Below are 27,812 nucleotides of genomic sequence, written 5' to 3'. Positions count from 1 at the left end.
CAGGCCCATCACCGGGCCTCCTTCCAGGGTCTCTTTCTGTGCGTGTGCGTGCGCGTGCGCGCGGGGTCCGGGCCGACCCCCGTCCTCCCGCGGGGACGCGCTTAGGGGCGTGGCCTGCCCACCCGCGGCCTTCCAGGCCCCGCCCACCGCCCTCGGCCCACGCGCCGGGCCCCGCCCCTTCCCTCCCGTCCCCCTCCCCAGCCCCTCCTCCCCCCTCCGCCCCTTTGTGGCCGCATCCGGGTCCTCGCGGCCGCCGCTCCGCAGCCATCTTGGCCGCGCGCTCGCCGCCCCGCGCCCCGGCCCGCAGCATCGCGCCGCATCCTCCCGCATCGTCCGCCCCGGCCCCGCCGCCCGCCCGCCCATGGCCCCGCCGGACTCGGCCCCGCCGCCCGGGGCCCGGGCCCTGCCCCTCGGCCTCGCCCGGCCCCTGCCCCGCCGCGCCGGGACCCCGCGTCTGCCCCTGCCCGAGCCCGGAGCGCCCCGGACGCAGCCGCCGCCGCCGCCGCCCCCCCGCCCCCGGCCCCCGGCGCCCGCTGCGGCCCTGAGCCGGAGCCCGGAGCCGCCCGCGCCCCGCGCACCCTCGCTCCCGCGCTCGCCCGCACCCGCCCGCCATGCCGGCGCCCTGGGCCGCCCTCGCCCTGCTCTGGGGGTCGCTGTGCGCCGGTAAGACGGGGGCGGGCGGGGGACACGGGGGGCGGGAAAGAGACGAGAGACGGCAAGAGGAAAGGAAGAGGAACGGAGAAGGAAAGGAAAAGAGGGAAAGAGAAAGACAGGAGGGAGGAAAAGAGAAAGAGGGAAAGAGAAGAGAGAAGGAAAGGAAAAGAGAGGGAAAGAGAAAGACAGGAGAGAGGAAGAGAAAGAGGAGAGGGAGAGAAAGAAGGAAAGGAAAAGAGGCAAAAGGGGAAGAAAAGAGTAAAGGGAAAGAGGAGAGCGAGAAGAGAAAGAACAAGGAGAGGAGAGAGTAAAAGAAGAGGGGAAGAAAAGGGAAAAGAAGAGAAAAAGGAAAAGAGGAGAGACAGCAAAGGAGGAAAGGAAGAGGAAGAGAGAGAGAAGGAAAGGAACAAAGAGGGAAAGAGAAAAGGAGAAGGAAAGAGAAAGACAGGAGAGAGGAGAGAAGGAAAAGAGAAAGAGGGAAAGAGGAGAGAAGGAAAGGAAAAGAGGCACAAGAGGGGAAGAAAAGAGAAAAGGAGAAAAAGTAGAGAGAAAAGGGAAAGAGGAAAGGAAAACAGAAAAAGACGAGAAAGAACAAGGAGAGGGGAAGAAAAGAGGGAAAGAAGAGAAGAGGAAAAGACAGAAAGGACAGAACAGAGGAAAAGAGAAGAGAAAGAACAAGCAGAGAGGAGACACAGAAAAAGGAGGGGAAGAAGAGAAGAGAAGAAAGAAAAGAGGAAAAGAAGAGAAAAAGGGAAAGAGGAGAGGAGAGAGGAAAAAAGACAGGAAAAGACAGAAAGGAAAAGGGAAAAAGGAAAAAAGACGAGGGAAAGGAGAGAAAATGAGACAGGTGCAAAAGAGAAGAGAGGAAAAGGGAAGAGAATAAAAAGAAGCTAGAAGAGAGGAAGAGACAAGAAGAAAAAGGAAAAAGAAGAGAGAAAAGGGGAGGAAGAGAGGAAAACAAGGGAGGAGAGGAAAAAGAAAGAGGGGAGAGGAGAGGAGAAAAAGAAGAAATCAGGAGAGGAAAAGAGGACATGGCAGAGAAAGAAGAAACCAAGTCCAGGGGCTCAGGGCGGGAAGGGCCCAAGCAGCAGGGTGCCCAAACCCCCAGAGGCTGCCCCCCCTCCCCGCCTGCCTCCCTGGCCGAGCCCCTCGGAAGCGGAGGACGCGATGGACAGACGTGATGGACAGACGCGGCCCGCTCTGCAGCGAGCCGGGGACGGGGGACTCCCAGGCGCCCCCCATGTCCCTGCCAGGCCGGGCAGGTCGGCCAAGGGTTGGGGTCCTGGAAGAGGAGCGGCCTTCGCGCGCCAGGGCCAGCCCAGCCAGTGTCTTTGTTCCCAGGCCAGGCACACCCGCCACGCAGCGCGCACGGTCCTCGCGGCCCTCGGCCCCATCGCCACCACCCACCTCCGCCTGCCTGGCCCTGCTGCAGGGCCCGGGCCGGGAACCCCGCGGGGGACGGAGGGGAGCGGGGATCCCCCTCGCTCGCTGGAGGCCCTCCCCTCTCACCCACCCGCCTCCTTCCTTGAAGGGAGGCACGGCACAGTTGGGGTTCTCTGTTTACACCGCATGCAAGCGCTTTGGGTAAACCCAAAGCCTGCTTTGGGACTGGGGGTCGCAACGCATTGGGAAGGGTCCTGACTTTTTGTAGTCATTTTTGAAAAATTTATTTATTTTGATGGATCTCTTTATTTAAACACCATGATTAAAAACAAAAACAAAAAAGCACCATGATTACAAACATGGTTGTAGTTGCCTTTCAGGTATAAAAAGAACACCCCCACCCTTTACCAGTGCAACCTTCCCACCACCAATGCCCCCCAACTCCCTCCTTGCCCACCCCCTGCCTGTCTTCGGGACAGGCATTCTATTTCTCTCACTTTTGTCATGATAGTTTTCGGCGTAGTTATTTCTCTAACTGCACTCACCCCTCTTTGTGGTAAACTTTCTATTGTGGGCCGGTCCTTCCAGCCCTCACCTCTGTTGTCTTTAGGTAGAATAATGATTTTATTGGAACAGTTGTGATTGTGATCAGCAGAATCTTTCATAGTTGAATTTGAGATAGACAATGAGTCGTGGCTCTTCCCACCACCTGTGTCGGCCTCCCTCCACCTATGGCCCTAGAGGGCATCCTCTACTCATTTCTTTTGTGATAGAGACTGATTTCTCAATCCTGCCGCTTTTCTGTGCTGCTGCTTACTTGACCCCTACCCCTAACTGCTCTGCTGGTAGAAGGAAGGGAGGGTTTCCTCAGGAAAATTTTTTTTTTTTTTTTTTTTTTTGTTTTTGGGCCACACCCGGTAACGCTCAGGGGTTACTCCTGGCTATGCGCTCAGAAGTTGCTCCTGGCTTGGGGGACCATATGGGACGCCGGGGGATCGAACCGCAGTCCGTCCAAGGCTGGCGCAGGCAAGGCAGGCGCACCTTACCTTTAGCGCCACCGCCCGGCCCTCCTCAGGAAATTTGATGCAGCCCACCTGGCTGCCCCTCTGCTCCCTGGACGTGCCTGGGTTTTCAGTTGAGGCCTGCAGAGACCCTTCACCACAGCTCAGACCTGCACTCCAGAAACCCTTTTCCCAAAACTGTCTCCCTCCCTCCTTCCTCAGGGCACTGGCAGGCTGGTGTGTTTGGCCTTCAGATCCTCAGCACCCGGAATACTCCGGGTCGGGGTGCTGGAGTTGGACTGGAGTGCAGTGGGCGTTCATCTATCTGCCTGGTGAAAGGAAGGGACGGGACCATTGCGCCGGGGTGTGGTGGGAGGCAAGGACCGGCGTCAGTGTCTTTGACCTCTTGGGTGAATTTCTTCCTGCTCCTGGTTTGCCCTTTACAACGATCCCCTCCAGTCCCCCACCCCCCTTCCCCAGGCTTTGCATTGTATTTTATTTGGAGAAGCACCCCTCTCCAGTGTAGTGTTTGGGCTATACTATGACTCTTGGCAGGGCTGGGGGACCAGACAGTGCTAGATTCCTGTGCACTCTCAGTGTCGTTACTGTATTCTTGTTTGGCCTATAATGTTTTAAAATGTAACCTTAGCATTGATGTAGATATCCCAGGCCTTCTGGGTATCCCAGAAGAGCGCCTTTGGAATTCTGGCCCGGCAGCAGAGCTCATGATGTCCCCTCCTCCCCTGTGATATTCTGGGGGCTCAAACTGGGCGTACACAGCACACCCCTTGACTTCTGCCCACTCTTCTCCCCCAATTCTGGTAACCTGTTGCTTTGGGGGAGCCTGGGAACTGGGGTAAGGGACACACGGTGGCCATTGGCAAGATACTGGCCTATACCGAGGCAAAGTATTTGGAGTCTGAGGGGAAGGGAAACCTGGGCTGGCCAGTCCTCTTGGCGGTGCCTGGGAACCCTACAGTGCTGTCCATCAGACCTGGAACCTTGTACATGGGAGGTGTGTACTCGGCCCTTGGCACTTTCTCCCAGCTCCTGGGCCATACTTCTGAGGATTAGAATAGTCCGCACTCAGAGGCTGCTGGTGGGGTGGGTCTCATTGTAGACACGGGTTTTTCAACTGGGATCCTGTTGGCAGTTTGGACCCACTGGTTGCATGGGTGTCTGTGCAGGGACCTTCCTTGTGAGGAGAACTGTCTGGGTCTAGTGCTTTCTAAGAAGCGGAACAGCACCCACCCCTGGCCTCCGACTGGACAAGCTTCAGTGCTTTTGTTTGTTTGTTTGTTTTTCTGGGCCACACCTGTTTGAGGCTCTGGGGTTACTCCTGGCTATGTGCTTAGAAATCGACCGTGGCTTGGGGGACCATATAGGATGCTGGGGGATCGAACCTCAGTCTGTCCTATGCTAGTGCTTGCAAGGCAGACACCTTACCTCTAGCACCACCTCTCTGGCCCTAGCTAGAGTGCCGTGTCCTCAGACCTTCCTAGATGCTCTGGGCAGAGAGAGCTGCACAGTTCCCAGAGAAGGACGACAACTGACCAGATCCCCAGGCCTCTTTTTGTTCGGGTTTGGTTTGGAGCTGTAACTGGTGGTGCTCTCCTCTGGGACAATCCTGCAAGGCACTGGTGCGTGCCGCCATTGAACTCTTTCTCTAGCAACTCAGTTTTATTCGTGGGTCCGCCCCCCCCCCCCCCCCCCCCCCCCCCACACACCCATCAGTACTCCTGAGACCACTTTTGCTGCTGGTCTGCCAGTCGTGGACTTGAGGGGTTGGTACTCAGGCTTAGTGCTGTCTGTGCTGCTTGGGGAATCACTGGAGTCCCACAGGTGGGGGACAAGCTGTGTCAAGTTGGAACTGGGGCCTCACACATGTGCTCCACCACTATTCCCTGTGGACCCATAATCTCATATTAGGGAGATGGTGTGAATTGTGGGATTTGTGATTGTTTTGGGGGGTCGCCACATCTGGCGGCGCTCAGCAGTTACTCCTGACCATGAGCTCAGAAATGGCTCCTGGCAGGCTCAAGGGATCCTATAGGATGCCAGGGATCAAACCAGGTAGGTATTTCCCGGATCAGCTGCGTGCAAGGCAAAAGCCTTCCTGCTGTGCTGTCACTCCGGCCCCTGGGATTTGTGATTTATGCTACATATATCCCCTTACCCCCTGAGATTTGGGGGGGAAGATTCTGTGCAGATCCTAGGAGGTAGCTGCTTCCTCAGACCCAAACCTGCCGGCCAGTGAGTTGGGTTTGAAATGAGTGGTTTGCCTGTGTCTGGCTGGCTACAGAAGAGAATCCTGGCGTCCTTGAGTTTTCCCAGAGGGGTTCGGGTTTCAGGAGGCAGCAGTTGTGGGTGGCCGGCAGCCTGCCTGCCCTCCCCCCCCACCGGGCCTCGGCCTCTGCCTTGAGGTCTCTACCCGAGCCTGCCTGCCTGCCTGCCTGCCTGCCTGCCTGGCCACCGGCGCAGAATGTCAGCAAGGGCCTGTGGCGGGGCGCCTGGGAACCTCTGCAGCTGTGGTTGTGGGCATCCACAGTGACCTCGGCCTAAGTGGCTTCACGTCTGGGTCTCAGCAGGACGCGGCATGCCCTTGCCCCTGAGCGGGCCAGCCTTGTGGCACCTCGAGGAGCCACAGCGGCTGTGGGCTTGGAATTCCGAGCCTGGGGATGCCAGGGCCGTGGGGCGTCCTCTCCCCAAAGGTAGGAAAAGGAGTTCAGGGCTCTGGTCTCCTCAGGAAACTGACTGGTGGGCAGGGCCAAGGGCCAAGCTTGTCCTCTGGACCTGGAGTTCTTTGGCTCCCGGCTTCCATCCTGGAGGCCCTGGAGAAAGGGAACAATCTCTGGGGAGGGGTAAGCACCCGATGGCTTGGGCAGTGTGCTGTGTGTGTGTCCCCCTCACCCCCTTGCACCTATTTCAGTACTTAAGGCCCTGCTAGGGGGCTTTCTTGGGTAGGAACTTCTCTCCCATCTTGACCTAGCTTGCTGCTCTGGGAGCTGCCTGTGAGTTGTTGGGGTAGAGGCGGCTTGTGGTAGGAAGAAGCAGCCCCGAAGTTCTGGCTTGCAGGGACTTCCGTTATTGGTGTGTACAGAAGAAGGACTTATTTCAGGGGGCCTTGCTGAGACTGGGGCTGTCGAGTTGATTTTCGGTTTCTTGAGTCTTTTGAAAAGGGGACTTTACTTCCTACTTAGAATTCTCTGATTTTTACTATCTTTTCCACCTCTCCCTCCATCACACCCCCAGCCCTTTGTCACCAAAATGCACACTTCCCGGATCTTCTGGGTTGAGACTTCTTTGGGTCTTTCTCCTCCAGGCTCACAAGAGTAGGGGCCAGTTCTTGAAGGTGCTGGTTGGTCGGTTCCTGGAGGCCGGGGTTGCTGGCGAGGCTGGGAGTGGACTTTTGTCATTGAGGAGAGCACTGATGGTCTCTGTCCCTGCTGGGCATCCACAGAGACGTTGCACGGGCTGGGCTTGCTCAGGGCTCAGTTGTGCCTCCGCCTGGCCTTCGATCAAGCATAGCTTCCTCCCTTTGGACAGCCCGGCTTTCCAGTCACCCTGAACGCACTGCATGCCTTTGGCAGACTCTCATCCGTGAGTTCATGTGTCGTGGGAGTGGGTGGAAGGGCCACAGGGGCCCGTGCGACTGGGCTGGCCACAGACGGACGGACTTCTCCCTCCCTGGTGGACTTCAGGGCTGTGCTGAGGTGTTTTGGGAGATGAGCTGCCATTCTTGTTTGCAACCGTTCCTCTCTCTGCTGGCTATTTCAGTGCTGCTTTGATAGCCCTGGAGGCTAAAATTAGGCCTGGGGAAGGAAAGGGAAGGCTGGTTGGAAACCCAAGCCTTGGCTGGAGGATGGAAGGCTGTGCCTGGGGTCTGGCCCCATGTTTGGGAGCCTGGGCCAGGCCAGCTGCTGTCTGTCCATCGAAGCAGCAGGCGGGGGCCCTGCTTGCCTTCTGGTCTGAGCTCGTGAGAGCAGGGTCCTGACTCGAGCAGGCTTTTGGGGTGGACACCAAGGCGCTGTCCCTTCAGGTTTGTGGGGGTGGGGCGTGGCAGCTATGAGGACAGTGTCTTTGTTTTGCAGAGGAGGCTGGCAAGAAGTCTTAAGCAGTGTGTGGGATCTGAGTGAGTGCTTAGGGTTCGAGGCTGCCGGTTCTCTGAGAGGGCCCATGGCTATGGTGCTGGGTCCCTTCAGTGGTCTGGGGCCTCCAGAGCCCCTCTTGTTGAGGACTGGCTGACCATGGGGTGCCGGGAGCAAACATTGGTTGGTTGCAGGCAAGATGAGTACCTTAACTCTTGTATTCTCTCTTGTCCCCTAGAGACAATATTTTGGACAGAGGTTGGGCTTGGGGACCTTTCTGCTGTTACGTCAGGCTTTCCCGGCTCTGTGCCTGGCGGTGCTGGGGATGGAATTGGGCTCTGCAGCTTCCCCTCTCCCCCATGTGATCTCTCTGACTCCGGAACAACGTCTGTTAGTGCCCAGCATCATTGACAACTTTCTCCTGCCCAGCCCCAGTTCAGAAAGCATTTTCAGAGTCCCGTCTGGCAGCCCAGGGGTTAAGAAACTCCTATTGGGGGCCAGAGCAATAGATAGCACAATGGGCAAGGCATTTATTTGCCTTGCACTCAGCCAACCTGGGTTCTATAACTGGCATCCCATATGGTCCCATGAGCCTGCCAGGAGTAATTCCTGAGCACAGAGCCAGAAGTAATCCTTGAGTACTGCTGGCGTCGACCCCCGAAAACGAAACCCTTATTTTATGTCCTTTGGGGAGAACATTGTCTCAAGACTTCCTGCTCTCTCCTTTTCAGGTGCTTGGATGCCAGGCTGATGAGGGAGGGACTCCCATTGAATTGCCAACTTGGGCTTTGTGAGGTTTGGGGTGGTCCCTGCAGAACAACTTCCAGGGTGGAGCTCTGTTCCCCGAGCACTCAAGGGAGTGAGGGCTTACCTAGCTGGTGCAGTGCCACCCGCCCCTGGGTTTCAGGTGACGAGGGCCCACGGCATTGTTTCCAGGGTGAGTGAGGTCCCCGTCAGTATCCAATGCCTGTAGCAGCCGCGCCACTGTTGCGTTGATCTCTGGTCTGCTAGGGGTGCCTGTGGGGGCAGGGCATGGGACCGCAGGGCTGGCGGTGTTCCCCTGGAGACCTGGTGCTGGCTGGCCACTGCTCTTGCTGTGCCGTCCTGTGCCTCTTCCTAGGAATGTGCTCCTGGAGACACTTCTGTGTCAGGAGGACCCCAGTGCTATTGGTGTAGGACCCGCCCTACGTCATGTCCTTGTATCGTTGCCAGGGTGGGGATTAAAAAAGAGTTGAACCACGAATTTGGGGGATACTTTTCTTGATACTTTTTTTTTTCTTGATATTTTTCCATGGATGGGCATCTCTAGCCACACCAAAGAGCTCAGTTTCTGTGTATTTGTTGTTTCCTCTTGTGTCTTGGAGAGTCCTGAATGTGCTAGAACCTAATGGAATTAAAAAGTAGGTTTGGAGACTTTTTCCCCTGATAAACAGGGCCAGTTTTTTTCTGAAAGGCCCCTGGGAAAGCTGGACAGATTAAGGACACATCCCCAACATACTGCAGCCAAGTATGGCCCGGAACATCTCTGCAGCCACTGCCACCACTGCCAACTGAGAGGAGAGGAAAGGAAGGAAAGTAGTCAGAGTCATTGGACTTGTGTGAGCTCTGCATTGGCTAATATTTATTGTATACGTGTTGAAAGATCAAGGAAGTAGCATCAAATGGCTCAAAACCTACAAGGAAAAATCCTGTTAACAAAATTAGCTTATTGACTAGGACATGAGATAGCAGGATTGTATCAGGGGATGAGGTACAGTTGAAGAAAGAAGTAGAGAACTGGAAGATGGGATAGAAGAAAATGACTGAACCTTGGGATTCAAACACAAAAAGAGGGAAAGACACAGAGACACCTCAGACCCTGTGACTGAGTTCCCCCAATAAAGGACTGTATATACGAGGCAGAATAAATCTTACCTCAGAACTTTGCAATACAAACGAAAGCCAGTAAGCCACAGATTTCAGAAGCTCTGTGAAGTATAGACAAAATAAAAATTCTCCTCTAGGCTGGAGAGATAGTACAGGGATTAAGGCCAACCTTGATTCTATTCCTGGTAATGCATATGGTTCCCTAGCCCTGCAGAGTTGGCCCCCAGCCAAAAAGGAAAAAAAAATCACTTATTATTATTATAGCTAGATTTCTTTTGTGTTGGGGCCACATCTGTCAGTGTTTAGGGGTTATTCCTGACTGCATTCAGAATTACTCCTGGTGATCTCAGGAGATCATGGGTAGTGCATGGGATCTAACTGGGGTCAGCTGCACGCAAGGCAAGATGCCTACCTGCCTATGCTATCATCACTCTGGCTGTACCATAGCTAAATTTCTGAAAATCAAAGACAGATCTGTCTTACAGTAGTAAGGCGTTTGCCTTGCACGGGGCCAATGCAGGATATCCCTGGTTTGATTCCCAGCATCCCATATGGTCCCCTGAGCCTGCCAGGAGTAATTTCTGAGTGCTGCCAGGTGTGGCCCAACAACAAAAAAAACCCTTAAGAATCTTAAAAAGCAGCCAGAGAAGGGCCATATAGGTAGCAGATAAGGCTGTCTCCTTGCACACAAGTGACCCTGGTTTAAGTCCCAGCACCCCATCAGGTCCTTTAAGCAGCGCCAGGAGTAAGTCCTGAACATGGCTGGTTGTGGCCTTAAAACTAAACAAAGCGGGCCCGGAGAGATAGCACAGGGGCATTTGCCTTGCAAGCAGCCAATCCAGGACCAACGGTGGTTGGTTCAAATCCCGGTGTCCCATAGGGTCCCCCGTGCCTGCCAGGAGCTATTTCTGAGCAGACAGCCAGGAGGAACCCCTGAGCACCGCCGGGTGTGGCCCAAAAACAAACAAAAACAAAAACAACTAAACAAAGCTAGGAGAGCACTGGGGATGTGGTTGGCAGTAGAATCTTTCCTTTGCATGTATGAGACCTGTGTTCAATTCCTTGTACTATGGGACAAAATAAACAGAAATGCCCCAGGTGCTGGTAGGGAGGGCATGCCAATACGATAGCATGTGTGAGGCCCAGATTGGGATCTTGTTTTCCTGCCTGCCACTGAACTGTGCAGGCTGATTGTTGGGAGTATCTTTACATCCCCTCTCCCCAGCACTTCTGGTGTAATCCCTATTAGAAAAGCCAACAAACGAAGCCAGAAGGTAATGGAATTTTTTTTTTTTTTGCAACGTGGGATAGGAGGGGGTGCACTTGCCAAGCAGTGCTCAGGGGTTGGTTATTCCATGTCATTTTGAGAATTGAACCTGAGGCTCCTCTGTTGCATGGGCCCCAGTCTGTTCCTGGAATGATAGCTTGCCAGCCTAAAATTTTGTAGCATCAAGTGAAATGGGCCTTCCAAGAATGAAGTGCTAAATAAAGGAAAATGATGTGGATTAAAGGCTGGAGATGCAGAAAAAAAAGCAATGAAAGAAAATGATCAATATTTAGCCATTTATTAGGGAAGTGTTACTGAGTTTGAAGTAAATTGAAAACAAAGCACTTGACAGTACTGTATGGGAGTGTAGTGAAATTGAATCTAAGTTCCTCGTTTTTTCAGAAAAAGGACGAATCTGGCTATTAATGTTTAATTTTTCCAAACCAAGAAGTTGGCGGTCATATTTAGGATAGTTATAAAATAATGGAAAGATTATAATTTTGATCCTCATAAAGGGGACTATGAGGCAGTAGAAAAATATCAAACTGAAAAGTCATTAACAGACAGGAATATAGATCATGAAGGAAAATAGAATCAACATCCCTGAGGAACGACTGTAAGATGAATCCTTAAAACTTACCAATATAAATATCTTCGGGGAGGCAGTACAGGAGCTTGCTTGGAATACTACAAACCCTGGTTTGCTCTCTGGGATTGTGTCGTCCCTGAGCCCAGAGCTGATGGTCGGCTACCTCAAGCACTTCTGGGCTGGGTGTGCCCGGCCTCCTTGCCCTCCAGAAGGCTCCCCCAAACTACAACCAGATTCAGCAGTGTGTAAACGTAATATAGACTGGCCATGGGTCTTTTGGGGGGTTCACTCCTTGTGGCACTCGGATCTTACTCCTGTCTTCTGAACTCAGAGCTCTGGGAATCTTACAGAGTATTGTGATCAAACCTGGGTTGACCACATGCAGGCAAAGCAAAACACCTGCCTGCTGTGCGACCTCTCCAGCTTGCACTGTATTTTTATTCCACAAATGCAGTCGATACGGCAATTGAAAATCCGTCTAGTCTACATCTAGTTAACAGTAAAAGGAGAGAAACTAGGGTTTTTCTCCCCATAGACACAAAAACTCTTTACTTTTTAGCATTTAGTTAATCCTCAAAGTAATAATACAACTTGGAAATGTATCACAAAGACAAGCCTGTCTTAAAGAAAAAGAACAGGATGCATCTACTGGATTTCAGGATACATTTGCCTTACAGGTGGCAAATGGCGAGTGGCAAGATGGCCAAAGGTCAAATATTGGTCAAGCTTACTAGAGGCTTTTTCCTCTCTCTGTCTCTGCCTCTTCTGTCTCTCCTCCCACCCCCCACCTAGTGGTGCTCGGGTTACTTCTGGCTCTGTTCAGAAATCACTCCTGGTGGCCTCGGGGGACGACCACCCTATGGGATGCTGGGGGTCCACAGGTCGGCGGTGTTGTGCAAGGCAGACACCCTATCTGCTAAGCCATCGCTCTGGTTCCGTCCTTTCCCTCCCTCTCCCTCGCTCTCTTTCTCTTTCTTTCTTGCCCTCCCCCCTCTCTCCTTCATCCCTTCTCCCTCTCACCCCCTTATCCTACTCTTTCTCCCTTTACATCTCTCAACATTTCTTTCCGCAAAAGCTTTGAATTCATTATGTTATGGATGCTTGATTAAAGGTGTAAAGGGGAGACAGTACAGAAGTTGGGAAGTGAATAGCTTTTCAATAAAAGCCTAAGCATTTATTTTTGGGTAGTATTTCAAGGGGATAAGTTACATGTTTTGGTGTCTCGGTATTATAAAATTTCTTTTTCTTTTTTAAATGTTTTTGGGCCATTCTTAGTGACCCGTCTATTTCTGGCTCTGTTCAGGATCACTTCTGATGTGCTCGGGAATATTTTATGAAGGAGATGAACCTGCTTTGGGGAGGAGTGCATGTGGTAGATATTGGATTGGGGCTTTCCCCATAGGAGGCGTGTGCCCTATTCCTTTGTGTATATTTTATTTCATAGAATTCTATGTTCTGTTATTTTTTTTGTTTTGTTTTGTTTTTGTTTTTGGGCCACACCCGTTTGATGCTCAGGGGTTACTCCTGGCTATGCGCTCAGAAGTCGCTCCTGGCTTGGGGGGACCATATGGGACGCCGGGGGATCGAACCGCGGTCCGTCCTATGCTAGCGCTTGCAAGGCAGACACCTTACCTGTAGCGCCACCTTCCCGGCCCCGTTCTATTATTTTTTGTCTTTGATTTTTGGGCCAGACTAACTTCTGGGTCTGCTTTCAGGAGGCATACCCAGTGCTCAGGGTATCTTTTAGGGTGCTGCAATTGAACCTGGATTGGATATGCACTTTATCCACTATAGTAGCCTTTCCCCACGTTTTACAATTTTATTTTGGTTTTTGGGCCACATATAGAGGTGTTCAGAAGTTACTCCTTTGCACCCAGGAATCAGTTTCGACAGAGCCTGGGGACCATGTGGGATGTTGGGGATTGAACCCGTAGTAGGCAAGTTACCCAATATGCTGCACTATCGGGATTATTTCATTTAACATTTTCTATTTGATTCCTTTTTTCTTTTCAGTTTTTGTTTTTTTGATTTTGCCCAGTGCTCAGAGCTTACTCCTAGCTTCGTGATAGGGATTACTTCTGGCATTGCTTAGCAGGCCATATACTGTCGTGGGAATCAAGTTTGGTCAGCCATGCACAAGGCAATTCCCTTAACCTCAGAACCCCCTCCCCCCAATCCCCCTCCACCTCTCCCACCTCTAGTTTGGTTCCTCTATAATTTTTTGTTTTTGTTTTTGGGCCACACCTGGTGACGCTCAGGGGTTACTCCTGGCTATGCGCTCAGCAATCACTCCTGGCTTGGGGGACCATATGGGATGCCGGGGATCAAACTCGGGTCCATCCCCAGTCGGCCACGTGCAAGGCAAACGCCCTACCGCTGTGCCACCGCTCTGGCCCCTCCCATCTTTTTTTTTTTTTTTTTTTGGTTTTTGGGCCACACCCGTTTGACACTCAGGGGTTACTCCTGGCTATGTGCTCAGAAATTGCCCCTGGCTTGGGGGGACCATATGGGACGCCGGGGGGATCGAACCGAGGTCCATTCCTTGGTAGCGCTTACAAGGCAGACACCTTATCTCCAGCGCCACCTTCCCGGCCCCCTCCCATCTTTTCTTGACTAGAGGCATCCTCTGTTCTGCCAGATTAGCACCAATCTCTGAGGACCACAGAGATCTGCTCCCTCTCCCCATCCCTTAGCCAGTGCCAGTTACCTCTTCCAATGTGCCTCACAAGCACATTTTCTGAGAGCCTCTAGTTGGCTCCAGCTGGACTGCAATTTCGACTTGAGGCGCGTATGCCACCCTTGCTGTGTCCACCGCCTCTCCCACCAGATGGTTGTGCGTCTTCCTTCAGAGGAAGCTTGTGGAAATGGGAGCTCTGGCCCCACCCCACCCTCTGGTGCCCTGAACTCTGAGACCCCAGCTGTTCCCCTGAGGGCCCTGTCTCTTTGAGCTCAGCACCCCTAATGGCTTTTCCATAATTGACTTTAAGGCCCTTTGCAAAGCAGAATGGGAAGGAGAAAAAGAAATGGGAAGGAGAAAGGGGTTAGAGGGCTTCCAAGTCACCTACTTTTCCATTGTGGAGTCTGCATATCTTTGTTTTGTTTTTGGGCCACACCCGGTGACGCTCAGGGGTTACTCCTGTCTATGTGCTCAGAAATCGCTCCTGGCTTGGGGGACCTTAAGGGATACCCAGGGATCGAATCACGGTCTGTCCTAGGCTAACGTGGGCAAGGCAGACGTCTTACTCCTTGTGCCACAGCTCCGGTCCCTAAATATTTTTAAATTGATTTTGTTGTTATTAGGGTTTCAATCGTAGCCTCATTCACGTGAAATGTACTCTCAACCACTAAACTATGTCCCAACCCTGTCTTTATTTCTTTTTTTTTTTTAATTTTATTGTATTGAAACAGTTATCTACACAGTCCTTCATAGTTAATTTTCAGATATACAATGAGTCAGGGCCCTTCCCATCACCAGTGTCAACCTCCCTCCACCAGTGGACTCAGAGTGCATCCTATACCATCACTCTTTGCCCCTGGCCAGCCAGGGTAACAGGCTCCTTTGACTTTGGATTGTTAAAGTTTAGGCCCCTTGATTCTATTGTCGTTGACTTTGGCTTGGCTGTTTAGTTCTGTCCTTATTGATTTCCCCGCCAATGCATCTGAGACCACTTGGCTTCTGGCTCCCAGCCTTTATTTGTTTTAAACTATATTTTATCTTTCTGATGAACTGTCTCATCAGTGCATTTGTTGAGCCACAATTTTCCTTTAGGTTTTTGTTTTTTTTTTCTTTGTTTTTGGGTCACATCCGGCAGCCCTGGGATTTCTGGCTCTACACTCAGAAATTGCTCCTGGCAGGCTCGGAACCATATGGGATGCCGGGATTCGAACCACTGTCCTTCTGCATGTAAGGCAAATGCCCTACCTCCATGCTATCTCTCCAGCCCCTCCTTTAGTTTTTTTAAGCACGGGCCACTCCCAGCATGTGTGTTGGGGCTTGAACCTCAAGCGCCTGCTTGCCGAGACCTTGTGGGCCCTAGCGCCCAGGAGCCGCCGCAGCAATCCGGCTCCGGGACTGCTCTGGAAGTGGGTTTTTCCTCGCATAAGCTGCTTTGTCAAATTGTTTTCTGCCTCCTTTATTTCTGTCAGGTAATCGATCTTCCTAGATTGCTTATATCTAAGGTTGGCCCTGAACACTGATTGAAAGCCAAGAGCTTGTGATTGGAACTTGTCAGCTGCAGAGTGATAGGGCTGGCTGTTGATGAAACTTGTCAGTCAGCTGCGCCTGAGGAATAGCTTTTGTGCTTCTCCTTGGGAGGCGTAGGCTGGACTGGCTGTCCTGGCAGCTACCAAGAGGAAGATGAGGTTGTCATATTTGATATCTTGTATTTTTTGCTGTTTTGGCACAACCTAGTTGTGTTCGGGGGCTATTCTTGGCAGTGCTGGGTAGAGAGGACCTGGCCACGTGGTGGTGGTGGGGAATGAAATCTGGGCTCCCTGCATGCATGCATGTGCTCAGCCATGAGCCTTTTCTCCTGCCCTAATCTGTTTTTCAGGGTACCCTCAGATTTCTGTGCTCCTTCCTGTCTAGAGGCTGTTTTACAGTAAGGAGGAAGTGGGCTATCTGAGGAGGTTCTGCCCATGCCCCCCCACTCCTGCTGGTTTGGATTGTCTTCTACTGTTATGGTGCGGTGGTGGGGTGGTGGTGATAGGTAATGCCACGAGGGTTCACATACTCAGGCTGGAAGCTTGGGCTGTAAAGACCCAAGAATAGGGGCAAGCAAGTTCTGGCGTCAGTGTGGGGGGTGGTTGTGGAAGTGGAGCGGCCGGGGCAGGCTCTGGTCGATGAGCAGCAAGTTCAGTGGGTTGTATGTGCTGAGGAGAGCCAGTTGCCCTCAGTGAGTGTCTGGCCCCCAGTCTCTCTCTGGCCTGCCACTGTTTGTCACCAAGCACGTTGTCATCATTGTGACTGTGCCTCTCCTCTGCCATGATCTTCTGGCTGGAGCACCATCTGCTGGGGCACCAATGCCGAAGGTCTAAATATTTTATGCTGTTTTGTACCACTCGTTTTGCATCCCCCCCTTCAGTCTAGGAATTTGCATGGTCTTTGGTGCTTTTGCTTTCCAAATTTTAACATTTCATCTTTGTAGTTTCTCCTATTCTTACTGTCTTTATAATATTTTATTTGGTTTGTTTTATTTATCTGTTGTTGTTTTGGTCTATATCTAGCAGTGTTCCTAGCTTAATCCTGGCTCTGTACTCAGGGGTCACTCCTGGTAGTGCTGGGGATCAAACTAGAGGTAGCTATGTGCGAGGCAAGTGCCTTTGCTCCCCTCTTGTTTAGTCCCGACCCTGGGCTACGTTTTTTGCTTGTTTTTTTGTTTTTGGGTCACACCCGGTGGTCAGAAATAAGCTCCTGGCAGGCACGGGGGGACCATATGGGATGCCGGGGATTCAAACCTACCACCTTAGGTCCTGGGTCGGCTGCTTGCAAGGCAAATGCTGCTGTGCTATCTCTCTGGCCCCCCTGGGCTCCATTTTGAAAAACTTGTTTGCTGGGGCTGGAGATGTGGCTCAGTGGGAAAGCCTGATGCCCGTGTGAAGTCTAAAGTCCAGGATTCAGTCCCCTGCACCTCACAACAAACGCAAAGACATTTCTTTGCTGAGTTCCCTGAAGGAAGAGTGGCCACGTAGGAGCAATTGGCGATGAATGCCAGGGCCAAAAACATTACTCACATAAAATGCAATATCTGTTGCCAGGGAAGGTTAATTACCCAACAGAAACATTAAGTGAATTAAATGTCAGTTGGATAGATTTAATTGGCATCAGAACGAACTCTCATGCAGTTAGAGTTGGGAGGAGGCATTGCTAGCTTTTGTACTTTATGATTAGAATTTAAAAGCCAATCTAAAGTAGAGTGGAAACAGAGTGGAGAGCTTTCAGATCTGGAGGGACCAAAATATGGAACTGAAAAGTAATTCCAAGGGAAGAACGATAGAGATAATACAAATTTAAACACATCTCTAATCAGGGCTAAGTCGTGGCTCAAAGAACCCTGGCACATGTTGGGTCCGTGCTAGCACCACCTGCATGGTCTCTGTGTTACTAGATCTGAGCATTTGACCATCCGACCCGCCTGCCACCCTGAGGGTAGCTGGGAATGGTCCCTGGGTATCCCTGAGCACAGCTTGGGAGGTCACTTGTCCCCCTGAAAGATGGTAAGATATCAGGGGTGACAAGTATACTCAGATTCATTTCTAAGCCAAAGGGCAGTGCTGGATTAAAAACAACTAGAGAAACTGAAAGTCGCAGAAGACGAGGTGGGAATGTGGGAAGAAGTACTGGGGATGCTCCCGATGCTCCGTGCTAGACTAGCAGCAGAGGGTGCTTTTCTTCACTGGGGTGGAATGGGCCTTCCTCGCACTGGTGGAAATTGCTACCTCTCTCTGGGACTGCAACTCTGCCCAGATCTGAGAGAGAGCCTGTGCTCTGGGGCCAGGCTGCCTGGGCCAAACAGGTTTGACACTTCATAAATCAGTTGGGCAAGCCCTTCACCTCTTTGTTCTTTGCCTGTAAAGTCTGGACCAAAGGTTCCCGGGATTTAGTAGCTTGCCACCCCCTTTATAGGGAGGGGGAGGAATGGATCTACCTCCTTGAACATGCAGGAAATATCTATCGCCCATTGCATCTCAGGCTTCAGTTTGCTATAGCCCTCCCTCCCCCTGTGATTTTAGAACTTCCTGACTTGATGGTATCTGAATAGAGGAACATGGTTAGACCAGGACTGCTTAACTCTCTCTCCTTTTTTCTTTCTTTCTTTCTTTCTTTCTTTCTTTCTTTCTCTTTCTTTCTTTCTTTCTTTCTTCTTTCTTTCTTTCTTTCTTTCTTTCTTTCTTTCTCTTTCTTTCTTTCTCTTTCTTCTTTTTTTCTTCTTTCTTTCTTTCTTTCTTTCTTTCTTTCTTTCTTTTCTTTCTTTTCTTTCTTTCTTTCTTCTTTCTTTCTTTCTTCTCTTTCTCTTTCTTTCTTTTTCTTTCTTTCTTCTTTTCTTTCTTTCTTTCTTCTTTATTTCTTTCTCTCTCTTTCTCCCTCCCTCCCTCCCTGTCCCTCCCTCCCTCCCTCCCTTCCTTCCTTCCTTCCTCCTTCCTTCCTTCCTCCCTCCTTCCTTCCTCCTTCCTTCCTTCCTTCCTTCCTTCCTTCCTTCCTTCCTCCCTCTCTCTCTCTCTTTCTTTTTTTTTTGGCTCACACTTGGCAGTGCTCAGGGGTCATTCCTGGCTCTATGCTCAGAAATCACCTCTGGCAGGCACAGGGGACCATATGGGATACTGGGATTGGTACCACCATCCTTCTGCATGAAAGGCAAACGCCTTACCTCCATGCTATCTCTCCGGCCCCTGGCCATCCTCTTTGTGCAGCTCTGTGTCCCAGGTCTTCCCCAAGCAGCAGGCAGGAGCACAGATCCCAGGTCCCGTCACTGGGGATGCGCCACCTCCAGGCCTCCAGAGCCTCTTGGATACCTGGGAGGAGGAGCTGATGGTGGGAGTAGGGTGCCCCCCAACTTGGCGAGGCTGGGTGGTTCTCAGTGCAGGGCCTGTGGCTGCCCCCGCTGCCCACCCCACTCCCTGCCACTGGACCCAGCATGAGGAGGCAGATGATGGGGAACAAAGGGCGGCTTGGTTGCTCCTCGCTTGGCCCTCTGGTGGAAGGGTTCCTGTGAGGCTGGATGCCTGCCTTCTTCTCTTTCTACCATGCTCATGTGGGCCAATCAGGGGAATTGAAATGGGGAAGTTGTGGGGCATCCAGAACATTTATAAAGTGCTTCTGGGAGATGGAGTCTCCGGGGAGGCCCGAGTGCTCCTGTCCTTATTTCCTGTCCTCCTTCCCATGTCGCTTGGCCCCCCTTCCTCCCATAGTGCTGTGGTCTCCGTCTTGGGTCACCCTCCCCTCGTCCCCCTTGCAGTTGGGTGTTGGTTCAGAGCCAGCCCTGCTTCTCCCTGGGTGGTGTCCGGAAGAGAGTTTCTTTGCCTTCCCTGATAGAGGGTGGAGGAGCTCAGGGTCGTCCCTGTCCAGAGGTGTGCTTCTCCCGCGCCATGACCTGTCACTGTTCCATATGGTTCCTTTGCAGCCAGCTAGAGTGAGTGAGGAGCGAGTGTGTAGGGAGTGCTCCCCTCGGGATGGAGTGACACCCCTGTCACAGGAGCAGTGTTCTGTCGTGCCTGCGACCCTAACTGGGGGTTGTTAACGGTGGCCTTTGGTCACAGTGGCACCAGCGGCTACAACTAGCAACATTGTGCACAAGCGGAAAAAGGCTCTGAAGTTTGAAGGCAGAGTTCCTGCATGCTCCCCCCTTGAGGGGTCTGAGAGCTGGGTGCTGCGAAGGACAGTCCTGGGCAGCAGCCAGGGCAGTGGCGCTCCTTGTCAGCCAAGTCATGGGAGCTGTTCAAGTGCAGGAACTGATTCCCTTCCTTGGAAGAGCCTAGGAAGTGGGGGTGGTTGCCATCTTTTCCCCCCAGTAGGAAAATAGGCACGGGTGGTCGGGTAAGTTATCCAGGTCACACGGAAGCATCACTCTAGGTGAGAAATAATCTGGCTCTCGCAGTGACGCCTTTCTTCCTGTGGCAAGGGCGCCGGTCGAGTCTGGTGGCACTTGGAGTAGCTCAGGCTCTCCTGGTTCAGCCCGAGGCAGGAGCTGCTGCAGGGCTTCGTGCTAATGTAGATGAGGCTCTCACTATTCACTATTCTGTCTCTGTCTCTCTCCCTCTTTCTTATTTCACTCAGCATAATAGATTCCATGACCATCCATGTATAGGGAAATTTCATGACTTCTCTCCTGACGGCTGCATTATATTCCATTGTGTATGTACCACAGTTTCTTTAGCGATTCACCTGCTGAAGGGTGTGGTGTACCCCAAGACCCACCCATATCTGGGAGGAGTTTTGGGAACTGGATAATAGGTGTAACTACCTGCAAGACCTCCCATTTTTGGGAGGGGTCTGGAAAAGGATAGATAAACCTCTGAGCCAGGGGATTCGGCCCCTTTTGCCGTTTCTCTCTTGGCCCGGCTTGGCTTCCTGGCTTTTGGATCTTTGGGCCAAACTGAGCCCAGCCCAGCCGATCCGGATCCCAGCCGAGATTACAGCCAGGCCGAGCCCAGCCGCTTTTCCGATGCTGGAGGGGCTTCACCGCTGCCTTTTCTTTTCTCCGGGCGCACTTTGGAAGCAGCTTATGGCCCACATTTTCACAGGGCGCTTTTGAAAGTTTAAAGTTTCAAGTGATTTAAACTAAAAGTTTAGTCCGAGATTTTCAAAGTCGAAATTCAAATTCAAGCCAAAGGTCATTCTCAGAAAATCAGTCCATTTTCAATACAGTCTTTTTTCTCCTCCGTTTCCAATTTAGACTTTTAATAAGTCTTTGAAGAGGCCCAGGTTTTTGTTTATTGTAACAAAGTTTTAGTTTTGGGCCTGGGCTGGAGGTGATGCACGATGTTGCATTAAATAATTAACAATGGGGCTGGATGGTGGATGATGCCATCCAGCCCACATGGCTCTGCAACCTCCATGCAGCCGGCGAGTTCCAGGCCCAGGTGAAATTACTCACTCACACGCAGCCATCAGGAAGAATCATCTTTATTCATGCCCTTGCCACCACAGGTGTGTGGCCTATGTCAACCTTTCAAGCACAGCTATATTTTGCTAGCCCTGCATCTTATCTCCTGTTAGCCATCTTCCCTTTGGGCTCCATGCGGCCCAAAGATCCAAAAGCCAGGAAGCCAAGCCGGGCCAAGAGAGAAACGGCAAAAGGGGCCGAATCCCCTGGCTCAGAGGTTTATCTATCCTTTTCCAGACCCCTCCCAGAAATGGGAGGTCTTGCAGGTAGTTACACCTATTATCCGGTTCCCAAAACTCCTCCCAGATATGGGTGGGTCTTGGGGTACACCACAGAAGGGCATCTTGGTTGTTTCCAGAGTCTGGCTATTGTGAATAGCGCTGCGATGAATCTAGGCGCTGCACACCATTGTCGTTGCACACCAGTGGGAGCTCTGAGGGGCCTGTGGCTCCTATATGGGTTGCGGTGCCCACCTGACTTTGGTTTCTCGGGTACCTGGCTCTTTGCTTGAGATGCCACCAAAAGGAACAGTGTCAGTGGGGGTGTTCTAGGGATTCCTTCCTGCTGGACAGGGCATTTTGTCCTTCTCTGGAGTCTGGTGGGGTCTTCCAGGAATGGCCAGCTGTGAGGGTGCATGTGATGCTGCTTGGTACCGAGGGTGCTGAGCATGCTGTGGTGCCAGGGATTGCCTGGGACACAAGTCTGGAGTAGTGCTCCAGACTTCCGAGGCTACACTTGACACTTGGAAGTGCTTGGGGGTGACCATGCCGTGTCTGAGGTGGAACGAGGGTCGTTATGCGCAAGAGAGGCACCTTAACTCCTGCTTATCCCTCTGGCCCTGCCCCTTCTGGTCTGTACCATTCCTGGTGGCTAGGTCCGGGCTATGTCTCCACAGCCCAGGACTCAATGTGTGCGGGTGTGGAGAACCTTGGCGTCGGCAGAGCCCCTGCTGACGCCGTCCGTCTCCTTGCTGTGTGGGGCCCGGGGCTGCCGCTGTGGGGGAGGCCACGCTTAGCAGTGCTTGTTTTCTGGCCGCAGGTTCCGGGCGCGGGGAGGCTGAGACCCGGGAGTGCATCTACTACAACGCCAACTGGGAGCTGGAGCGCACCAACCAGAGTGGCTTGGAGCGCTGCGAGGGCGAGCAGGACAAGCGACTGCACTGCTATGCCTCCTGGCGCAACAGCTCCGGCACCATCGAGCTGGTCAAGAAGGGCTGCTGGCTGGATGACTTCAACTGCTACGACAGGTGCTGCCCAAGGGGGAGGTAGGGTCCCCGGGGCCCTTCTGGTCCCCACTGTGCTCCCGAGGCTGAGGTCCCGCTGGGTGGTGTCTGTGCATTCAGGCAGGAGTGCGTGGCCACCGAGGAGAACCCCCAGGTGTATTTCTGCTGCTGTGAAGGCAACTTCTGCAACGAGCGCTTCACTCACCTGCCCGAGGCCGGGGGCCCAGAAGGTGAGAGGCTGCAGGAAGAATGGCCGGAGGAGGAGGGTGGGACAGGCAGAAGGGCTCTCTCCCCCTCTGGCCCTGGAAGCACAGGAGTGGCGGGCTGTGTGACCCAGGGCTCCGTGTGTTCCCAGTCACGTACGAGCCACCTCCGACAGCCCCCACTCTCCTCACGGTGCTGGCCTACTCGCTGCTGCCCATCGGGGGCCTCTCCCTCATCGTCCTCCTGGCTTTCTGGATGTACCGGCATCGCAAGCCTCCCTACGGCCACGTGGACATTCATGAGGTGAGAAAACGGGGCCGCCTGGGAGGGTCGGGGCGGCCAGGGGCCGGCCAGGCCAGTCCAGTCACTGTTAATCCTTGAGCTTTGAAACAGGACCCTGGGCCTCCACCACCATCCCCTCTGGTGGGCCTCAAGCCGCTGCAGCTGCTGGAGATCAAGGCTCGGGGGCGCTTTGGTTGTGTGTGGAAGGCGCAGCTCATGAACGACTTTGTGGCTGTCAAGATCTTCCCGCTGCAGGTGAGTGAGCTAGGGTCTCCCAGCGGGGGCCCCAGGGCCTATGCCTTATTCCCCAGGGATGAGATGAAGGAGAAATGCAGAAATGGCCCCATGCTTGGAGGGAAATGTCGTTCACCATAATGAGGCCAGAGTTGGCTTTGCAGAACCTGGGTCACTTTGTGTTTGGACTTTTCGTTTTTGACAAAAAAAAAATCAGGCTCTGCTTAGGGCTCTATGGGACTCTTGGTAGGGTGTCCGGCTCTGCTCTGCCTCTTGTCCGCTTGTCATTCATTCTGTGTCACTCTGCCCTCTGCCCTCTGTGGTTTGCTTGTTCCTCGGATGCTACCCTGTGTCATTGCAGAGACTGAGACAGGCTGGGGCACCGTGTGTGTGTGTGGGGGGGGATGTGAGAGGGTACTGTGGGGGATTGAGCCCTGTCTCCTTGCAGGACAAGCAGTCGTGGCAGAGTGAGCGGGAGATCTTCAGCACGCCAGGCATGAAGCATGAGAACTTGCTACAATTCATTGCGGCCGAGAAGCGGGGCTCCAACCTCGAGGTGGAGCTGTGGCTCATTACAGCCTTCCACGACAAGGTGAGCAGCAGAGCCCCTTAAGAGCCCTTGATGTCTTCTTGTTTTTGGGAGTGGGGCACATTCAGCAGCGCTCAGGGGTTACTTCTGGTTCTGCACTCAAAAATCACTCCCAGCAGGCTTGGGAGGCCATATGGGATGCTGGGGATCGAACCTGGGTCCCAAGTCATCTGCATGCAAGGCAAACTCCCTACCGCGCTATTGCTCTGGCCCCTCTGATGCCTTCCTTTTCCTGTCCCCGATGCTTCGTGCGTTTTCCACATCAGTTTTCTGCACTTCCGGGAGAGGAGCCTGGTGTTGGGTTTTGTCTGAGATGGGCTGCATTGGGTCCTGAACTGTCCCCCCAGAGCTTGTGTTCAGTTCCTGTGCTGGTCCCCCCAGGGCTCGCTCACAGATTACCTCAAGGGGAACATCATTACGTGGAACGAGCTCTGTCACGTGGCTGAGACTATGTCCCGAGGCCTCTCATACCTACATGAGGACGTGCCCTGGTGCCGCGGTGAGGGCCACAAACCATCGATCGCTCACAGGTATCATTGCTCACAGGCCTTCCAGAGCTGCAGAGAAGGCTGGTCAGGGAGGGCAGAGCTGAGGGCCGTGGGCTAGGGCTGAAGCGATTGAGCTTGGATGCTTGGCATTTATTTCCCTCCTCTTTGCTGTGTCCTGCGCTTCAAAAACTGGCTGTTTGGTGCCCTCGAGTGGTCACTTGACTTATAGCTGGCTGGAGAGTTGGCCTGGCATTTTTCAGACTTGGGGTCAGGAGGCTGCAGGAGGGGTGTGATTCTGCTGGACACTTGGTGCAGGCAGTCAGGTACTGACTTGACCCAGAGCGAGGAATAGCCTCTAGAAATCTCATTCTTCGCTGGAGAGTATAAGGCAGAAAAGTAAAGAAATCATGGATTTCGAAAGGAATGCTGACCTGGGCAGATAGCCTGAAACAGCCCCAGGACTCTGGGGGTGTCCCGTCCACACCTTGAGAGCTCCCTCATTAGCTCCTCGTTCTTTTGCTCTGGAAACTCGTAGAGAGATCAGCTCCCATCAGCTCGTTTCTGCCCTTTGAGGTGGGTGCTAAACTTCTCAGTGCATCTTAAGGGTCAGAGGACCTGGCCGTGGCTAGCTCAGCGGGTTCTGTGGCGGGGGTGGGGGCAGTGGACGCTGCCGGTAGTAAGGTCGACTGCCGCAAGCTGCCACTATTTTAGGTCACAAGACAACTGAATGCCAGCGTTGCCCGTTTCCATAAGGCTCAGGTCAGTTCCTGGGAAGCATGGCAGAGGGGACCCCTGGAGTTTGCACCCGTTGTTCCCTCTGGCCATACCTGGTGGCGCTCAGGGGTTTTCCTGGCTCTTCACTTGGAAATTCCTCCTGACAGGCTTGGGATGCTGGAGATGGAACCTGGGTTGGCTGTGTGCTATCATCCCAAGTTTAATTCTTAAATCAAGGTTGAAGCAGTCACTGGGAGATGAGAGCCCAAAAGGTCTTATGTCCTATAAGGGCTCGTCTCCTGCTTAGCCCCCCCCCCCCCCTTTTGTGGCAGGCTTGAGCTGCTGCGGCCTGCTCAGAAACAGCCCAATTCACGGGTTTTTTTTTTTTTTTTTGGTTTTTGGGCCACACCTGTTTGGCGCTCAGGGGTTACTCCTGGCTATGCGCTCAGAAATTGCTCCTGGCTTGGGGGGATCATATGGGATGCCTGGGGATCGAACGGTGGTCTATCCTATGCTAGTGCTTGCAAGGCAGACACCTTACCTCTAGCGCCACCTTCCCGGCCCCCCAGTTCACGTTCTTACTGGTTCTTACTCCTCTCCCAGATAATGTAAATCCCCAGAAAACCTGCTTCCCACCTTCCACTTGTCTTGAGTATGCCATGCCGATTTTTTTGGTACTGCGGGGATGGAAGGGGGCAGCATCTGTACACGGCTTGGCGGTGCGAGGACGGCTGTGGCACATGTATGGGTGGACGAGGGATTCTGAGCGGTGGGACTGCGCTGGTAGAACCGTTCTGAACTGGGCTGCGCATGAGGATGCCCTGTGCTGTATGTCCTCTGCCACCTGCTCGCACAGCGTTTGGACTCCATCTTGTGTTGCTCCTGTTCTCAACAAGTGGAGGGGCCTGCTTGAGGAAGTGGGTGGGGGAGCTAAAGGCCCAGACTCTAGTATCCTGGAAGTCGAGGTAGAAACCCGGAGCAGGGGAGGACAGACCCCCCTTTCTGACTTTGTCTCAACTCGTTTGTTTTAACAGAGACTTCAAAAGCAAAAACGTTTTGCTGAAGAGTGACCTCACGGCCGTGCTGGCGGACTTCGGCCTGGCTGTGCGGTTTGAACCCGGGAAACCCCCGGGGGACACACACGGACAGGTAATGAGCCAGATCAAGAGGGGGCTGACACGCAGGGCGGGGACGGGGCGGCGGCGGTGGGTGTGCTGCCTTTTCTCACTGATCAGCTGGCAGAACTCAGGGATGTGGTGTGTACGAACTCAAAGCTGGCTGACACTCCAGGAACAGTGCTCCCATTTTCTTGCTGGGTGAAGCATGGTTTGGGAGGCTCATTCCCTGGAGTCTCTCTCTCTAAATTGTGATTATTAGGCAGGAGAAAATAGGCAACACTGTACAGAGAATCTAGACTCAATACCCAGATAAACAAAATCATCCTAAAATGGTCATTTATGCGCAGCCTCTGGTTACTGATCAGGCTTACCAAATTTGGTTGATTCTGTGTGACTTTCCCATCAAATTTTCTGTGATGCTACTGAGCTGACGCTACTCAAATTTTTTTGTTTGCTTGTTTGTTTGTTTTTTTTGGGTCACACTCGCCAGTGCTCAGGTGTTACTCTTGGCTGTGTGCTCAGAAATCGCTCCTCTCAGGCTCAGGGGACCATATGGGATGCCGGGATTCGAACCACCGTCCATCCTGAGTCAGCTGTGTGCAAGGCAAAGCTGTACCGCTGTGCTATCTCTCCGGCCCCGCTACTCTAAAATTTTAAGGTGTTCCAAGTGACCTTGTGGCCTGCGATGAATAGATCTGAAACAAATTTGCTGGCTTGGCAGTTTGATTAGGTTAAATTGCAGAGCCAAGCTGTTTCTGTTGGATTGTACAGGGTGTGTTGCTGGGCTGTTGTGGCAGAAAGGGGAATCTGCCACCCTTCCAGGTATCTCCTAGATATATATCTATATCTATGTAGATATATATCCAAAGTACCTGGGAAAAGTTGGCAGTCATTTTTTCTTTTTAGAACTTTGAATAAAAGCTGGACCTTTTTTCTGAATGGTATCTTTCTCTTTTTGGTGTTTTGAGCTAACTCTGGCATTAAGGGGTTATTCCTGGCTCTGCGCTACATCGTGCAAAGCAAATGCTCTACCACTGTGCTATTGCTCTGGCCCATCCCAACCCCCTTTTTGATAAGAGTGTGTGGTGGTGTGGGAGAGACTCACATCCAGCAGCACTTAGGACCTGTTCCTGATTCAGGCTCAGGGATCTCTCCTGGTGGAACGTAAGGGGGACTCTGAAGAATGCCAGGGTTAAACTCAGGTTGGCTGCACCCTCCAACCTCATTCAGTCCCGCTTTGTAGGGAGTTCGCTGTGGTGCGATGGAGTCAAGGCAGCAGATTCTTGTTAGGTCACTGTTGCTGGATCTCGCTGAAATGTGCTGAGATGTGGCCTCTCGTTACCATTCCGACAGTAGGAAGAAGTGAGGGTCACCCCATTTCTCATAGCCTGTTACCCACCAAGCAGCCCTACCTCTTGGCCTCATCCTTTGCGCACAGGATGTCTCTGTGAGAACATGGTTGCCAGTGACTGACTCTCCCCCACTTCCCTCTGCAGGTGGGTACGAGGCGCTATATGGCCCCTGAGGTGCTCGAGGGAGCCATCAACTTCCAGAGAGATGCCTTCCTGAGGATTGACATGTACGCTATGGGATTGGTGCTGTGGGAGCTCGTGTCCCGCTGCAAGGCAGCCGATGGTGAGTGGCCGGCTGAGCGGGCCAGGGTGGAGTGGGCGTGACACCATGGTGGGGTGACTGGCAGCCTGACCCTCTCTCACTCTCAGGACCGGTGGATGAGTACATGCTACCCTTCGAGGAAGAGATCGGCCAGCACCCGTCACTGGAGGAGCTGCAGGAGGTCGTCGTGCACAAGAAAATGAGACCTGCCATCAAGGATCACTGGCTGAAGCATCCGGTAAGGACCCTGCGAGGCATGTGGGGTGCTCTTGGTGGGTGGCAGGCAGGCACTGAGGTCCTGGAGGAGCAGGGTAGGGAAGCAGACAACAGGGCAGGCTCACCAACAAAAGCCTCTATCCCTGCCATGGGATGGAAGCCTTGAGGGAGACCAGGGGCCGTGGTTCTCTTTGAGAGAGCAAAGGCCCTCTATGATTTAGGCTTCATCTGAGATCTTGCTTGAGCAGCTGGGTGTGCCTAGGAGTGCCGGGGTCTCTTGTTTTGCCTTTGGGTCTGGAGCCGGTGAATTCCTCGGAAGGGAAACCCCTGGCTCCTGAGCCTCTTTCAGGATGCTGCCAGCCCACCTGCCACTGCAGTTGTGGCTCGTGAGGTCCACTGCTTCTCAAGGGCAGAGACGAGGGCACCATCATCCCTCAGGGTGCTGACCAGGCCTTTGGTTCTCCTGTACAGGGCCTGGCCCAGCTCTGCGTGACCATCGAGGAGTGCTGGGACCACGACGCAGAGGCCCGCCTGTCCGCTGGCTGTGTGGAGGAGCGGGTGTCCCTGATCCGGAGGTCGGTGAACGGCACTACCTCGGACTGCCTCGTCTCCCTGGTGACTTCTGTCACCAACGTGGACCTGCCTGCTAAGGAGTCTGGCATCTAAGTCCAGGATCCAAGC

The 27,812-nt window shown here is 53.0% G+C and overlaps 1 protein-coding gene across 1 annotated transcript; it reads left to right on the top strand.

Annotated features, from left to right (window-relative positions):
- Positions 1-611: 611 nt before the first annotated feature.
- On the top strand, positions 612-27,812 carry ACVR2B (activin A receptor type 2B). Its single transcript, XM_049766410.1, has 11 exons — positions 612-663; positions 21,489-21,696; positions 21,793-21,902; positions 22,028-22,179; positions 22,270-22,413; positions 22,841-22,984; positions 23,363-23,511; positions 25,218-25,332; positions 26,798-26,936; positions 27,023-27,153; positions 27,603-27,812. The coding sequence occupies exons 1-11, from the start codon at positions 612-614 to the stop codon at positions 27,795-27,797; spliced, it is 1,539 nt and encodes a 512-aa protein (XP_049622367.1). The 3' UTR covers positions 27,798-27,812.

The sequence above is a fragment of the Suncus etruscus genome, chromosome 20 (assembly GCF_024139225.1).
Source record: "Suncus etruscus isolate mSunEtr1 chromosome 20, mSunEtr1.pri.cur, whole genome shotgun sequence".
Lineage (NCBI taxonomy): Eukaryota > Metazoa > Chordata > Mammalia > Eulipotyphla > Soricidae > Suncus > Suncus etruscus.
The sequence above is the reverse complement of the archived record's forward strand: the minus strand, read 5'-3'. Positions and strand labels throughout refer to the sequence as shown.